The sequence below is a fragment of the Athalia rosae genome, chromosome 1, assembly GCF_917208135.1.
Source record: "Athalia rosae chromosome 1, iyAthRosa1.1, whole genome shotgun sequence".
Classification (NCBI taxonomy): domain Eukaryota; kingdom Metazoa; phylum Arthropoda; class Insecta; order Hymenoptera; family Athaliidae; genus Athalia; species Athalia rosae.
Window position 1 is genome coordinate 10,416,294 of NC_064026.1, and position 15,911 is coordinate 10,432,204.

The 15,911-nt window shown below is 38.4% G+C and overlaps 3 protein-coding genes across 6 annotated transcripts in view; 1 reads left to right on the top strand and 2 right to left on the bottom strand.

Moving 5' to 3' along the window:
* Positions 1 to 153: 153 nt before the first annotated feature.
* LOC105683625 (BRISC and BRCA1-A complex member 1-like) lies at positions 154 to 1,476 on the top strand. The gene has a single exon (XM_012396365.3). The coding sequence runs from the start codon at positions 277 to 279 to the stop codon at positions 1,291 to 1,293; it is 1,017 nt and encodes a 338-aa protein (XP_012251788.2). The 5' UTR covers positions 154 to 276; the 3' UTR covers positions 1,294 to 1,476.
* Positions 1,466 to 3,076, bottom strand: LOC105683626 (zinc finger protein 184-like). Its single transcript, XM_012396366.3, has 3 exons — positions 2,714 to 3,076; positions 2,111 to 2,631; positions 1,466 to 2,019 (listed from the first exon to the last, which is right to left on the bottom strand). Exons 1-3 carry the CDS (start codon positions 2,828 to 2,830, stop codon positions 1,662 to 1,664), a joined length of 996 nt encoding a protein of 331 aa, XP_012251789.2. The 5' UTR covers positions 2,831 to 3,076; the 3' UTR covers positions 1,466 to 1,661.
* Positions 3,077 to 4,097: 1,021 nt separating this feature from the next.
* The window catches only part of LOC105683642, a 91,771-nt gene continuing 79,957 nt past the window's right edge, over positions 4,098 to 15,911 (bottom strand). For 3 of the 4 annotated variants that reach the window (XM_048651412.1, XM_012396390.3, XM_048651409.1), the window contains exons 6-16: positions 15,422 to 15,705; positions 14,560 to 14,712; positions 13,579 to 13,773; positions 12,342 to 12,736; positions 11,884 to 11,901; positions 11,335 to 11,571; positions 11,083 to 11,262; positions 10,468 to 10,615; positions 9,456 to 9,725; positions 9,038 to 9,375; positions 4,098 to 8,976 (exon numbers count right to left, since the gene is read on the bottom strand). In XM_048651412.1, coding sequence (XP_048507369.1) covers positions 8,634 to 8,976; positions 9,038 to 9,375; positions 9,456 to 9,725; positions 10,468 to 10,615; positions 11,083 to 11,262; positions 11,335 to 11,571; positions 11,884 to 11,901; positions 12,342 to 12,736; positions 13,579 to 13,773; positions 14,560 to 14,712; positions 15,422 to 15,705 — 2,561 coding nt within the window. In that variant the 3' untranslated portion in view covers positions 4,098 to 8,633. The remainder of the gene's footprint in view (positions 8,977 to 9,037; positions 9,376 to 9,455; positions 9,726 to 10,467; positions 10,616 to 11,082; positions 11,263 to 11,334; positions 11,572 to 11,883; positions 11,902 to 12,341; positions 12,737 to 13,578; positions 13,774 to 14,559; positions 14,713 to 15,421; positions 15,706 to 15,911) is intronic. The other variant, XM_048651417.1, reaches the window with a different exon arrangement.

The window sequence follows — 15,911 nt, forward strand, 5'->3', positions numbered from 1 at the left end:
TGGAGACGAAACAGAGGATTCGAAGTCCGACGAAGCAATGGCGCTGCTGCGCAAACGCTTCGTGAACGTGGCCAACTACGCCGATAATGCCGGGCCAATCAAAGGCCGCGAAGGGTCTCGCTTACTTGCGTTCAGCTGTACCTGCCCTCTGTCCACAGGTTGAATGATTAAAATAGCTACATGGGTTTAAAGCAGTGGTTTAGAGTTTAGCCTAGCCAGGTTATAGTGGTAACGATAATGTTACGCTCATAATTCATAAATTTGTCGAAAAAAAAGATGACGGACAATAATCCAGACTCAAGTAGTGACGAGATCCAATCCATGTCGAGAAGATTCAAAGCTTCAACAATGATTGAATACAACTCAACTTCCCAACCAAGTTCGAAGCTGTCATCCAACCAACAAACACCAAATAATAATATTGACAAGAATACCAATTCGACAACGCCGTCAAACATCGCTACCGACCCAATAACTCCTGTCATAACATCTTCGCAGTGTTTTCACGATACAAAAATGAAGCATGCTTTAGAATCAGAGGATTATGAACCAGTTAGGAATTTGCCTGAACTCAATGTGCCGGAAAAGATAATTCTGATTATCGACATAGCCAAAGAACATAACTGTACGCAATTCAAACTTGGAACAGGAGCTACTTACATGCCAATGTTCATGATCAAGAGAGTTGTGGAAATATTTGTAGGTGCTAAGTCAATGATCAATCGTAGTCACGAATTTGCCATCATGATTCTGTGTCCAGATTCAGTAAAATGGATCTGTGATTTCACCAGCAACATTAAAACTGTTCTCAATGTCCTCGATGTTCTGACAGAAAGTTTGCTCGAAGAGACAGAAACCACATTTGACTTGAGCCAAGTCTTTGAAGCTCTTCATGCCCACGTTACTCTGCAGAAAAATATCGACTGTAACGATCCTCCTGCCTACGTTACACGAGCTATTTTAATATATGCCAGATCAAACTGTATCCCAATATTTCGATCTGATAAAAAATATTTTGACCTACTATGTGATCATCCTTACTTCATTCTGGACTCTCTGTTTGTGCATGAGCCACCGAGTGAAAATAATAAATGTGAAGATGTTTACACAGAACTAACTGCTCTTGACGCTAAGAACCTCTCATATATCTTAGAAGTTGGCAGAAATGCTACCAAGCTTCACGATAACATGGCAAAGTTGCTCGCACATCCCCTACAGAGACCGCTTCAGAGGAATGCTTGTTATACGATCAGCATACCTGGAGCAGCGGAAGAAGTTCATACGAATATATAGAACTGATTAATTATAAGACAATACCTTGTTCTGCTTCATCTAAACCATTATTTACCTGGTTAAAAATATTTTTATGAGATTGTCCGAATATGACACAAAACGTAATTGGATATTTTTGTCAAAGTAATCAGAAGAAAAATTATAATCTATAATAATAAAAGGTTGATCGCTGTTATTATTTCATTGATCATGATTTATTCATTTTTTTTCAACTTGCTAATCATTTCTCGTCACAGTTGTATCAACACTGCATATAATGATTAGTTTTTTAATTATTGTAATAAGACACAGGCTATTGTAAACATTAACAGTAATAAATCAATTTTCTCTATCCTAACACAGTCTATCTTTCTCTCTGTAGTTATCTATCACAGTTCGATCTTATTTCGGCAAATGTTCAAATTGGGTTCAATCACTCGGCATTTAGCTGCGGCAATATGAATGGTAAGTTTATCTCTGCGAGTAAAACTTCTTCCACACGTAGGGCATACGAAAGGGCGTTCTCCAGAATGTACACGTTGATGACGAGCCAAGTTCGAAGCGTGTGCAAATTTTTGTTCGCACTGAGAACACTCGTACGGTTTTTCCCCCGTGTGTCTTCTACGATGTTTATTCAAATCTCCGGTATGATTGAATTCCTTCTTGCAAAAATCACACAAGAGACGACGACCTGTCTTTCTCGCATGTGAGAAATCTGCAGAGGAAGATGACGCGGGTAATAGCGAGCTGTAAAATTGATTTAAAAGATTTTTGTGAGTGAAAATTACGGATTTAAAACAGGTATTTGATGACTGCCATCTCAAGTCGGAATACTTACGGAGAATTTTGCGGATCTTGGTCATCAATAATTGCGGGTTTACTTGACGATAGGGACACGGGTAAGTCATTTGAATTATTAGCTTTTTTATTATCAAAAATCTGAATTTTTCGAATGAATAAAGGTCGTTTTCGGGAAGGTTCTTCCGGTGATTTTGCTCTAACAGAAGTCTGGCACGTTTTTTTTTGTGGCAACGGACCAGTCGGTGAAGTTATCTCGAGCTGGGAATCCCTCGGGCAACAGGATCGGGCGTTATCAGTTCGAAGGACGTCATTCTGGCTTTCTGTGGTCGTCGAAGAATATTCCGGTGAATCCTGAGTAAATTGGATGAGATGTTTTTCCGTCTGAGCACTCAACTTTTGGTCAGTCTCCATTTTAATTGGTAGCGAATAATTCAACTTTTCTGCAGAATTCGGTAGTTTTTTATCGTGCTGATTATTCAAATACTCGCTGGAGAGGTCCATATTTTTTACAAATCTTTCAATTTTTGATATGCAGGATATGCAGACGGTGTTCAGTATCTGTACGAAGTGAATGTGAGTTTACAATCAAAACAGTTATTCAATTATCGCCCAATCATCAGTTAAGAAAACTGTTACTTACGATGAGTTTCAAGTTTGCTCTTTCAATCAAGAAGTGCTGCTGCTCTTCTCTTCCAAATACTGCAATTTTATGTTTACGAGCGCAAATGCGGCAACGTCCCAGAGCATGACAAGCCATTACTCGATTCTTCGTTAACAGATTGGTCGCCGATTTTCACCAGATAGGGAATAACCACTCCTTTTTCCTACAGGTTTTTTCTGTCCTCTTTGATGAATTCTCATGCAGTGCTAAATAACGAATTACTGTTGTATCTCCGAAAAATGCCAGTGTACTCGATAAAGCGCGTTAAAAAATTCTCCCGACAATTCGATGTGAATTGTAGCAGGTACTAGGCTACCAATGGAGCTGAATGGTAAAATCGAGGAAAGACTCGCTTCAGGCAACGCATATCAAAGTTGAATAGTGGGGACTGGGAATACCCGGCTGGAGTTCCCACTTGGATGGGATATTTTTTCTTTACCCCGCTCCGCAATGACTCTTGTCGCGTTCTTCGATACCATAGCGTCATTCATATGTCCACCCCTCTCTTCTAGCTGCAGATTTCGTAGAGATAGAAACATTTTTCTACAGGTACACTTCGTAGTAATCATACCGACGCATTTAGCGTTACGAGTGATTGGAAATTTTGATCTCGCACCAGGTTTTGGATGGTCTTCGTAGAATTAGACGTGCAGTAATATTTGGGATCTACGTTATTAGTAAATGGCACTCAGCGTGGACATTGGTCACGCAGTGAGTAATGGATTATCATTGTGGAATTCAACTGATTATTAATCTGAATTACACAAGGGTATAGTTTTGTTACTGGAGTTTATCTCGTAACGATATGCGATTTCACTGTGAGTGATGGCACTTTCGTTCACCTTTATCGAGCGCAGTTATCAGAGGAACACACCTTCTATTATTTTTATGATTCTGCATGAAAACACAAGTTATCATTGATTGGATTTCAATCAAATCAATTGGAAATTGGATATCAATAAATCTAATTGTATACGTTTTTCCCTAGGAATTGTTATACAGTTTTGGTACTTGAAATTTTTCATGCCATTTTTATTTTTCCAAATATCAAATTGTATCGACTGAAACCAAAGATCAATCACCTCGTAGTTTGTAGTCCTACCTAATCATAATTTAGGAATAATTCAGGATAACTAAGGAATAAAATATTTTTTTTTCACAGCAAAAAGATACGAAATTAATTTTATTCCTTTCTGATCATTGATTCCCCGTTCATTGACAATGATTAGCCATTTTGTATACGTACCGAATATATTTTTTCCTTCGGTACATCATACGTATAATCTTCTTATTTGAAGATGACTGGGGTGCAGGAATTGGGATAGGGGGTCGTTATCATACTGTCTGAAGAAAATCTATGCAATCAACTTTCAAAATAATTTATTAAAAATGTTGCTTACTTGATGTTTCTGAATCAGTATATATGTATAATGGCATAATGTTAGTAACTACGCGTGTAGTGTGAGCATGTGTGTTGACTGATGAATGCATTGTATTATATTGTACACATATAATCAATAATTATGATGTATAGATATAATATAAATACACGAATGATGATAATCAATTAACATCAACGGTCTTGTTATTATTATTATTGTTGTTGTTGTCGTTTTTGTTCTCGTTATCATTGATTTACATCGTTAATTTATTATCAATGTATTTAATGTCATCATTGATCACTATGGTTATTGTTATTGTTGTTGTTGTTGTTTTTATTATTATTATCATTATCATTATCATTATTATCAATATTATATTATTACAACATCGTCGTCGTTCTGACTGCGTCGAGTTTATATGTTAATTAGTATTAATTATTATTGTTGTATTCATTCAATTAGTTTTTTAATATAATTCATGTATACATATATATATAATATATATATATACATATAAATACCGAAGTGTCCAAAATACATATATATATATGTGTATATACATAAATTATACATACATATATAGCTCGTGTGCGCTTATATGTGTTAATTATTATAACTCTAATAATGTGTGCACGTGCCTGGCTGTCTGTATTGTTCGTTTGTTTGTCTAGTGTCTTATTGTCAGTATCTCCTGACCATTCTTGATGATCATTCACTGCAATTACATCCCTTGTCAGGACGTGTATCGGACATCCTATGCCAAATCACTATTTTATAGTTTTTTGAAATATACGTTCAACTCAAGAACTACGTCAAAAAGTCTTTCAGCAAGTGTTTGGTGTGTTATTTTTTCTCATACTTTTGATCGAAGCCGTTGCAGAAACCCCATTGATTTTAATTGGGATACAAATTGTTTAATTTAAAAATAATAATCTTGATACGTTCTTTTCATGTAAGTGGCTGTATAAATGTTTCCGACATTAGATGCAATGACCCTTTCGGGATAGTTTAGAGATTTCCATAAAAATATTCAATTGCAAAATGTGAAGTGGTCATGGTTCGCCGATTAGGTGATTTGGTATGAAATGCCCGGTATACCACCAGTATTGTAAATTATTAATGTATCATAAATTAATCAAAGAAATATCGCGTGTAAGAAATTTAAACGGCGTTTCAGGATTCGAAACATTCTCTTCATCATCGGATAATAAATGAATAGGCGATTTTAGAAATAATTGTGATTGCAATATTGAGCAGAAAAAAAAAATAATAATAGAATCCATTTTATCATAATCCCATTCGTTACAATTTCACCAACATCTCTGATCCATTGACCTGTATAATACATATTATTTATAAAACATAACTTTCATATACATATTCAATTGCCTAACTCGCATCATTTCAACTTTGAAAATTTAATCTAATTTTTTTTTAAACCTCAACGCGCCCATAGATATGGTTTATATTTATATATTATGCTATAATATATGTAATTAAAATCACTACAATTATCTACATATGAATTGAATTATTACTTTACATGGTTAGTTTTTTTTTTCGTTTTTTTTTATCGATACAATGAATTCAGTTATGTACATGTACATGTATACATCGTCATTCTATGTTTTTACGTTTGGTATGCGAAGAACCACGCTTGGGTGCATAATTATCTATGATTTTCTTCCAACAATATAAGAATTGGAATTAACTATACATATCAATTTATTTGACACGTATTTGCAAACTATTGATCATTTTATTATTAGAATCATTCCGTATCTCATAATTTTGAGTATCGCAACTTGAAAAGATTTATGTCGAAGATTGGCAGTATCGGAAAGCATTGTCACATGTAAATCTCTTTCATCACCATCAACTGAAACTTTTGCACCGGAATTTCATACACCATTTTTTTACACATAATATTTATACTGGAAAGTGGGCAAAATGATTGCTCAAATCACATATCTATCGATTCATGATAAAAATTAAACCTCGAGTAATCTAGTTCAAGAGTCCAGTGACTTTTCAGTTTTTTAATGAAAGAAGAATTAAAATCATCCTTAGTTTTTGTGTGCACGGAGTTAATTATCTAATGATTTATGGTACACATATTAAATGCTCTGAAAATTGCCATCTTACTTGAAAAAAAAAAATGGAACATGGGATAACGACGTTATCGTATGCCCAGCCTTCGTGTATCTATATATATAGCTTGTGTGTGCTATATATACATATATTTTGATTTTATTATAAAAAAATAACTATGTATAATCTTATATTCTCTTTGGATATACCGTATATACCCCGCAACACGTGTGCCGAACAAAATGATACATCATATCATCGGATTTTCAATCTATGGATTAATTTCAAGAGCAAGTGACTACTAAGCACCATGTAAAAGAATTCTTCGGATTGCATTTTTCACACGGCGTTTCTCTTTTTTCATTTGTCTTCGATTATTTTCGAATTTTGAATGTGTTATTTATAGCCGCAGAATTTATTCATTTCTCAATGTTTCGTGTTTTACATGTAATCAATTATTCGTACATGATCCGTACATAGACGTGTTCTGTCGTCACATTATTCCAAATTCATTATTATAACGTGTGAACTGCAATTAGGTACTGCAGGTGTGAATTGCTTTTATATGAATAATGTGATTTATGTTGACTTTACTCTTTATCAACAAACAATCAATCAGCTATCAATAGGTCAAAACTCTTCGAATAATTTTAACCACTAAGAATAGAAACACTCGGGTACATTAACGATTGTCTTCTTTTAACAAGGGTAACTACGTGTAATTATGTATGGGTGACGTAAAATTTTGAATGTTTAGTTATTATTTATTCCCGTTTTTCATATATTATTATTATTACTATTATCATTATTATTATCAATATCGTTATCATTATTGTATACGCACTGTCGATGATAAAAGATGGCGGTGCTCGCGGCTAGCTGTTCGTGAAAAAATGCTCTCCTCAACGAACCAATTATTCCTTCAATATGTATAATGTATATCTATTATTTCACAGTTCTTATCAATTGATAGTAAGCAGCGGCTCGACAACCCTGCTTGCATGTCCAATTGATCTGTTCCGAATATAATCAAACATGAATACCAGAACTCGCCTAGTACCTACCACACGTACATCACAATGCAAGACAGATAACTGACAAATTAAAGTACTTATAGACACCAGTAATGTACCGTATGTTCGTATCTTGATTTGGAGTAGAAAAAATGTGTCGACCAATAAATGTCGATAAATTCTAATATCCAACGCAACAAACGGTGGCTATTCATTGATTTATTATTCATTTATTTGTTGAAACTTTTTAATTTCGGTTTATTTGTTCATTCGTTTATTTTTTGTTCAGCTCGTAGTTGATGCACGTGAAGGCAAGTGTACGTTGTGTTTTCACGAATACAATATTTAATATTTACAAGTTCATATGGCCTGGACATATTGGGCGATATTTTCAATATAAATCAAATGTATGACCTATATACAATTATACATAGAATCCGCAGGAACTGATCAATACCGGTATAATTATAATTATTTTTCACCAGCCGGGGGTTCATGTACATATCAGGTATACGTATACATACATATCTATATATTTGTATCATCTTAATATGCATGTATATTATACACGAATGATCTCTCAATAGATTTCGCCTAGACGTAACGATTATTATCCAAGCTGGGCTCCGAGGAAAACAGCGTGTATCACATAATTTGAGGCTACTTTAAACTACGATACTTCAATGTTTAGTATTTTCTTTCAATATATATATGTATAATATGTATATACCTAGTCATTTTTTTTTTTTGTATTCATTTTTTTATTCTTTTTACCTAAACACGTCATTTTGTCGTCCTAATAATAGATAGTATCAACTTGGTCAGTACCTAATTAAAACTTTTATTTCAGTTATATCTGCGAATTCACGCATAATTATCTAGTATGAATTCTGCTGAAGTCAAGTCACCCTATACAATAATCCTCGAGAACAGTTTTTCGGTTTTAAATTTCGTATGATATAATATTTGAAAATTTACAGTTCAACGATAGATATAGTGTCTATATATATCTCATGAACATTGAGTTTGTGAGAATGAAATATGGAACTCGATGAAGTAAAACTGGATAGTAAACCTCTTACTCTATAATTTTAGAGAAAACGATTCGAGCAGCGAGTAAAGACGAGAGCCGTTCATTTTTTTATTATATTTCTTTTTAAATTTCTTTTATATTTGTTTCGTTGAAAATTAGAATATTTATATTACAAATTTCAGTTCTGCACGATACGTTGAGGGGTTCACCGACACCGCGATGATGTTTAGTTTATCGTTATAAGGGATAAAATCGGATAGCCGGTCGGTCGTTATCCAAGTGATGATCGGCGGGTGTCGTTGAACCATTGCCATTATTGACAGTCGTCACACGGTAGTGACGCGGTCTACCTCAACGTATCGTACAGAACTGTCGCTTTGTCAGCATATCACTTCCTTTCCGTCTATTATCGCCGTCTCAGAGGAGATGCTTTTAAGCCTGTGCTGGGATATTGACCGATTCCTTTTCTGTCGACATATCCGCCAGGTGACGAATACAAGAACACTGATTATCGACACGATCGCCAGAAGACCCAAACCGAGATGCAGCGGAGGCAGTCGAAGCAGCATCGAACAGTGCGTTAAAGCTTCGTCGTATCCTGAGGGACAGTGCGAGGTCCCGTCGCACCAAAGGGACGCGTTTATGCAGGCGTCAAGTTCGGGACATCGTTGTTCGCAATCTCGCGGCATCTGGAGACCAGCCGCTAACGTCGTTACCGTGGGCCTAGTAAAATTGAAAGTCTCGTGTGACGAACCGACTCTGAATAGCTTCGCATGTTATTTACCTCCTGGACAGTTCGAGCCACGTTACGGAATAGGAGTCGGCTTCTTTTCCAATGAATTCAATCGCGATCGTCCTAGCAGGATCTTGACCGGGGGCGAGAATCATGGCGTTGCTTCCAACCGCCCAACCGTCGCTGAAAACTTCTACTACATGGTGCCGAAAATCAACAGGTGGTTTTGGACACACGGCTACGTGCATCACACCCCCAGTGTGCACAACAATTCTGTTACTCGTGTCGCAAATTGTCGTTCCATTCATCATTATCGTTCCCCGCATTTTTACGTAAAGATATTGACCAGGTCCTGGATCGATCATCCACGGATGATTCTCGCAATTTTTCTGTAAAGTGAAAGTCTTTTCACAACAAATCGAATCGTCAGCGATCGTTACAGGAGGATTTTTATTTCACGTATTTTCACCTCTTCCTGTTCAACGAGCGGTGATCGAAAGATTATTTCACCGCTTGGACCTGTGACACGTTGTTTACGGAGACACGGTACGGTCTTAATAAATTCCCAAACACCCTCGAAGTGAAGATTGTTGTAGTCGTCAAGAGCATCCATGCTGTGCACGACGAAATGCACTTCGACTATGTTTGATGTTGATTTCACGTTGATGGGAAGAGAACGATTCGAACAAAGACAGTCTCTTTGAACAGGTGGATTGTTGGCCCAATGAATTTCCAGGACCTACGACAAACATGCGGTTGACGTTATTCCGCCATTCGAATCGACTTTGAACGAATGACAGACTAGACGACGTTGATAACGATCCCACGTAGAAAAATAAAGTACAAAGAGAACAGATGCTTAGAAGTGAAAGGTTGAAGTTGAAAGTCGGAGAGATGCTCAATACTCGTAAGAAAGGGACCAAATCTTTGATCCATGTGTACACTATGTATATATCACGATGATACGATAAACCGAAAGCATATATACTCAACCGCAGGCAGGAATAAATTGGTTGAGGAAAACCATATAATTAATCATGAGCAATGTGAATCAGCGCGACACCCCACGTCTGCCAGAGAGGTTGTACCCACAATTCATTATCTCTGTAGCATTCTACCGTCCGTGACGGTTGCCTAAATGATCCGATCGCCCGCTATCGAAATTATATTCGGCCATGAATATATCCCATCCGACACGGCAGCAGCAGTCGCACCTTTGCATCTACCGACCGGTGAACACCCCTAACCACGTGTCCGTCACTCTCAATTATCAGCAATTATATCGATACGGGAGGAGGGGTATAGCTATCGAAATAATGTGTACACAGATGCACGATATTCGTCGAATAGAATCCCGTATCTTGCAAAAAAGGATTTAATTTGTGCGAGCTGTAGTCGCCCGAGCATTATGAATATGACCATGAAAAATGTAAATTGAAATCCCGGGAGGAAAATTTATCAGAATCGAGCTACATATTTACCTTGAGGGAAAAGCTGTCGGATCCCACGCAGAGTAGACGATTATAATCGTTGCTGGAAACGCTCCGACAAGATCGGTTACCGTTAAATAATTTGTTGAATCTCAATTTTACGACCTCATCGTGTTCTCCTTCGAAACGGTAGACGCAGCTATAGAAGTCATGTAACGAGAATATAAGATTTTCAGCAGGGTGCAATTACAACCATATCTAAATTATATTCGCATATACGGACGATAGAAATGGTATTTTAAGAACATTCTGATACCTCAAGATTGTTGCTTACGAACGCGTGGTATTCGGCTAGGAGTTCGAAATCGGAATATCTGGGGGACGAGGAATCTGCCAAAGCATTCGGCGTATGTGAGGAGATTTTCGTTTCTTTCTAACATATTTCAGAGCCGGAGAAGTATGTTGGGCTTACAGTTGGCCAGAAAATCGTACGAGTAAAAAATAAGAAAAAAAAATAAGTCAATGCGGCACCGAGTTTGAGGATGATAAATTTGACCTCAATGACAAATGGGTAAAAAATAATTGCAGGAGAGGTTTTCTGCTCTCCGAATTTTTCATATAACCAACGCACTTGGAAAGTAGCGAATCGCTCGCTCAGGTAGGTACCTCAAATTCTTCGATCCACCTCTCCCATAAAGAAAGATATCGCGAGGCGCCTGAAACTTGCGGTCTGAATAATGGTCTCGATTGCGACTGTAGAATACCCTGGAACAGGGTCCGTTTCCGTATGTGTCACCGTCTTGATGGAGATCCACGAATTCGTATAACGCTCGAAAATTAACCGGCCTGAAATAGAAAAATGATAAAATTACCGATCAACGAACGGGGGTGTTCAGTAATCGAATGACAACCACTTGCCGGAGCGCCGTAGACTCCACCATCCTCAGTTCTATGGTGAGTGTGCTTCCCGATGAGATAAAACTTTCGCCGAGGGAACAAGGTCGGCTGGTGTTCTGTAAAATGGCATGATCGCATGTCCTTGGTACTCTGTCTTTGCAGTACCTAGCTAAAAGGGATGTATTTCCTGCGGGGCGTGCCGCTACCGCTTGAATGGGATCCCCGGTTCTCTCGACGTTACGTTGCCGCTCCTTTTCACTGTGGACAAAAAAAAAGTAAACAAATACTTCGTGTTAAAGGGACGACTTCAGAGGTGCTGGAATTACAGGGTCGAAAAAGGCTCGGCCGACTATAGTTTTAAAGGAGCGAGATAAGCTGGCGTGCTATGCATTTAAATTTCTATAGGTATGTATATCATTATATGATCTAAGAGGTAATTAATTCATTAATGACTAAATTCTAATTAGTTAGCTGTGTGGTGTATATTATATATTCTTTGCAAGTGATTCGAAGCGGTGAGCTATACACAGATGGGTGGGGAGTGTTAATTTATTATAGAAGGAACTCAACTGGCTTCTGCTGCTTAAACTAAAAGGGCAGAGAGAAAAAATTTACAAAATTAGTGTCAGGCTTTGATATAGACATCCTTTTAGCTATTCATTCTACAATTTAGCGACCTTCTGAATTAATTACGATGTCTAATTATTCTCTTTACTTAATTAACACCAAGGTTGTACGCCTCATAGGTTCACCGGAGGAAATACTTTTACCTCGTTATCATATACATAGGTTTACGTTTAAACTACTGCAGGGTGAGACAGGAACAAATTTGCGACAATTCTCTGTCACGACCCTTACGCGGCTGCAACGTTCGAGAAGGAATGAACGCCCGATTTTCCTCATTACACGACGATATAATACCACGCCAACGGATGAGAAGAAAATCGGAGAGCAACTCTTCTCCGAGCGCAGTAAATTTAGCGAATATTTCATGAAATTAACACCCTTCGTATCTGAATGCAACTCACCAAAAAATATCATTGCACTCGGTCAGGGGCCGCATTTGTCCGTCCCATATCATGAGACTGGTCGCGCACTCCTCTTCGTTGACGGTTGGGTTTATGGTGCTTCCAACATGAAATTTAAGCACGGATAACCAGACCCGAAATTGCGGTTGAGGGGGGCGTGGCGCAGGCTTTCTCCAAACAGTTCCAGGCCGTTGTTCAGGAAATTTTGGCAAAGGTCTAGGGGGTGTGGGAGTCGGTTGAACGGGACCCATTCCTTGAAGATGATAAAGGCAGGTGCTGTTTCTGGGAAGCGTATGCCTCGGGGAAGCTAACATGCCACCGCCGTTACCCTGTAGCCAAAATTCGCATCTCTTGTTCCGCGAATAAGTCGACGAATTAATGTCGACGAATTTCACCTACCGAGAACATTTGTCGGCGTTAGTATTGCGATATCGGAGGTATATTTATCAGGCATTCCCGTTGACCTTTGCCGTGTAATTGAAACATTGCCGGAAGTATGTTCGAACGAATTATACCGGTACGAGTTGAGCATTGACTATACTCTACGTATATTTATTATGTACTACAATATGTATATGTGAATTTGATTTCGCATCGGTTTGCTCGAGTAACCCTCCGCAACCTCATACTAATTATGGATATACCGAAACTATCCGGTGTTTCTCTGACAATGAGTGTAACCCCACAGCGCAAAAATTGTTTATTTTCCCACTTACGCATAGGATCAATAAATGATACAAAATTTCAAGTAGATCCGTCTCGTCTCTCGTTCTCGTACTCGTTCTATTCTTTTTCGGAAATCAAACAGTACAAGTACCAGATACCTGCACTTCAGAACTAATTCTGAATCGATTCCCTCGTCCGCGTTATATAACGCGAAATAAAACAAGTGAAATGAAAATTCCTTTCAAAAGATTAAGAGGAAAGTTTTCAGATAACCCGCGGTGAAAAGTTCTTTCTCAAATACTAAATAATATAACTCGCCAAGACGGATTGTTAAATTGAATAAATCATCATTAGATCTGCAGTCTCGTATTCTTTATTTATTTCAATTTGTTTTCTTTCTTTTCAAACGAAACGTAAAATGGAGAAGAATTGGTTTCTTGTACACTCCCTGATTCCCTTTCAATCCCACGCGATTAAATTTGACGCGTGAATATTTCTCGCTAATCATTGAATATTCGGGACAATCAATAATCGTGAATGAATCTTGATTTTTCCCTTCCTCTCCGCTTACCTGGACCTCGAGTTGAAAGCCGTGGAGGGAATGCGGGGGCGTAGGATGTAAAAAGGTTCCAAACGGTGACGTCGTGAATTCCACCAGGAGTTCTGGCCCGCTGCTGATGGCCTCCGGGACCGGTTCACCACCGCCGCAGAATTTCAGTATCACGGGATCTCTGGTTGTGTATCCGTCGTAGACGGTCACGTAATCCTGAGTAGCAAGAAAAATTGAAAGTCATCCCGTGTAGGGAAATAAATTTTTTCCCTTCGGTGTAAAAGGTTCTACTTCTATTTTTACCAGTCCCCTTACCCGCGCTTTTTTGCGCTCTTCGCGCAACTAGAAATGAAACCACACCAGCTCTTATTTTATTTTTTGTTGTTTGCTTTTTTTCTTGCTTCGTGAACCCAAACAAAGCTAAGCCATCGGCGAAAATATACCGACAGCAATGAGCGTACACGAGTCTGAAGGTCACAGACGCGGGGACCGTGTTATTACCCGCAACGATTTCGAGTATATCACTTCGTTCCGGAGTATGAGTAATGAAAATATATTGCAATGAAATTACGATGAACGACGAGGGGTTTAATTTCCGTTAAAATGAAAAACGAAACAGCTGCGCCTCGTCGGATAGCGAAAGCGTATCGAGAGTAAAAATGGTTTTTTCATGTCCGCGGGCTCGAGTCGTTGATCCAGCAAGGTGTGGCGTGAATATCTTGAGGGTCTTTACCCATACATGAATGTTGAATTTTGTTCGAAAATTTGCATGACTTTGGTTGTTCGGCTGCGTATCGCGGTGCAGAGTTGGATATACCGTAACAGTTGAATTGAATTGAATTGATACAGTTTCCTGCCCTACAAAGGGTCGGTGCCTTGAAGTTAACATAACCGGCTGTACGAGATAGGTATGTGTACGAGCTGTTCATTCGCTCTCTCGTCTTATCTAAGGAATCCCACACCTCTCTGTTTCTCTCAATTGAAAATTTGGTACCCGCGCACCTGGACGATGTCGCAGTCTTGCCAGAGGCGCAATTCTCTCGGCGGCGGCTCCGCTTGGGTCGCTGGTCTCGCTCTGACAGCCACCAGTTGTCCTCTACTCTGCCTCACGGAAATCAACGCGTATTTCCCATCCGGTACCTCGTGCTGACGCACCTGCCACGCATACATTTTCCATCCATTTATGGAGATTTCATATATTTTATACATTCAATAATCAAAAACAGAAATAAATGACGCACAAAATATTCACAGGAGTATAAAACTCAACGAATCATTATTCTAGGCGTACGACCACACTACCTGTATGGGCTTCAATGGATGACCGATAATCTCGATATTTTTATATATTCGTCATATATTATAAAAAAAAAGTCTCGATTTGTCAAACGGCAGAATCAATTCTTTCCGATGGTATATAATACAAATCATAACCCATTCGTAGTTGTGAAAGATGAATCGGTAGAAAGCTCAAAACCCTCTCATTAAGGACCACCCTAGAATGCATACTTCATCGCATGTATTTAAGTGCTAAGAAAGCTTGTGCGACTATTGGTAAGGATAATAAAATTAAAGGATTGACGACGGTACGGACGTTTCAACCGAGTCATTTCACCATGAATACGGACCAGTTCTATTAGGAAGATGGTCAGAGGTTCCCCCAATTAACTAAGAACCACAGTGGTCTCAGTCGGTCCTTTGTAACCAAATCATTCGGGTCTGTAACCCCACGGTATACGGTGTAGTATAATCTAGCTCATAGAGAAGGAGAACATCGAGAGGAATTCTATAAAATCCGACTTTTTGCTATTTTCGATAAGGAATCCGGTTGACCTTTGAAAACATGAAATGATGATTAACTCACGGCGTAATAACAGGTGAGATTTCTCGGGTATAATCCCGGAAAATTAGGAGATTGTAGTCTGCATTTTTTTCTGTCACAGTCGCTGAATATTCGCGAACAGTAAGTCCCCGAGATTAAATCCCCGAGGTACTGTTCGACCATACTTGATTTTGTTGGTTGGCTGTGGGTTGAGGGGTGCGAATCTGCGGCCGTTTCACCGGAAACGGTCATCGATGAATTTTCAAACTCGCTTGTTGTTTGCTGAAACGTCGTGATCGGGTAAACCGTAGTTATCTGCGACATACCTGCGAATGAGATACGAAAATTTCACCCTACGAGATATTTGTTAATGCAACAAATATTTACTCCCGCAATTTTTGTCGCTTTTTTCGCATTTCTTTTCCTTTCGTTCGCCGAGCTCTTTCGCCAAGATCACGCCTTGTTGAAATTGGAATTCAAAGTTCTACCGGCAAATATATATACTGTACATATATACAACCCTGCCGCCAAG

Excerpts from the sequence above, each read along its gene's own strand:
- LOC105683626 (XM_012396366.3), bottom strand. The coding sequence starts at position 2,830 with ATGGCTTGTCATGCTCTGGGACGTTGCCGCATTTGCGCTCGTAAACAT. Across the intron at positions 2,632-2,713 it reads GAGCAAACTTGAAACTCATC|ATACTGAACACCGTCTGCAT; the intron begins GTAAGTAACAGT and ends CACTTCGTACAG. Across the intron at positions 2,020-2,110 it reads CAAGATCCGCAAAATTCTCC|CTCGCTATTACCCGCGTCAT; the intron begins GTAAGTATTCCG and ends TCAATTTTACAG.
- LOC105683625 (XM_012396365.3), top strand. The coding sequence starts at position 277 with ATGACGGACAATAATCCAGACTCAAGTAGTGACGAGATCCAATCCATG.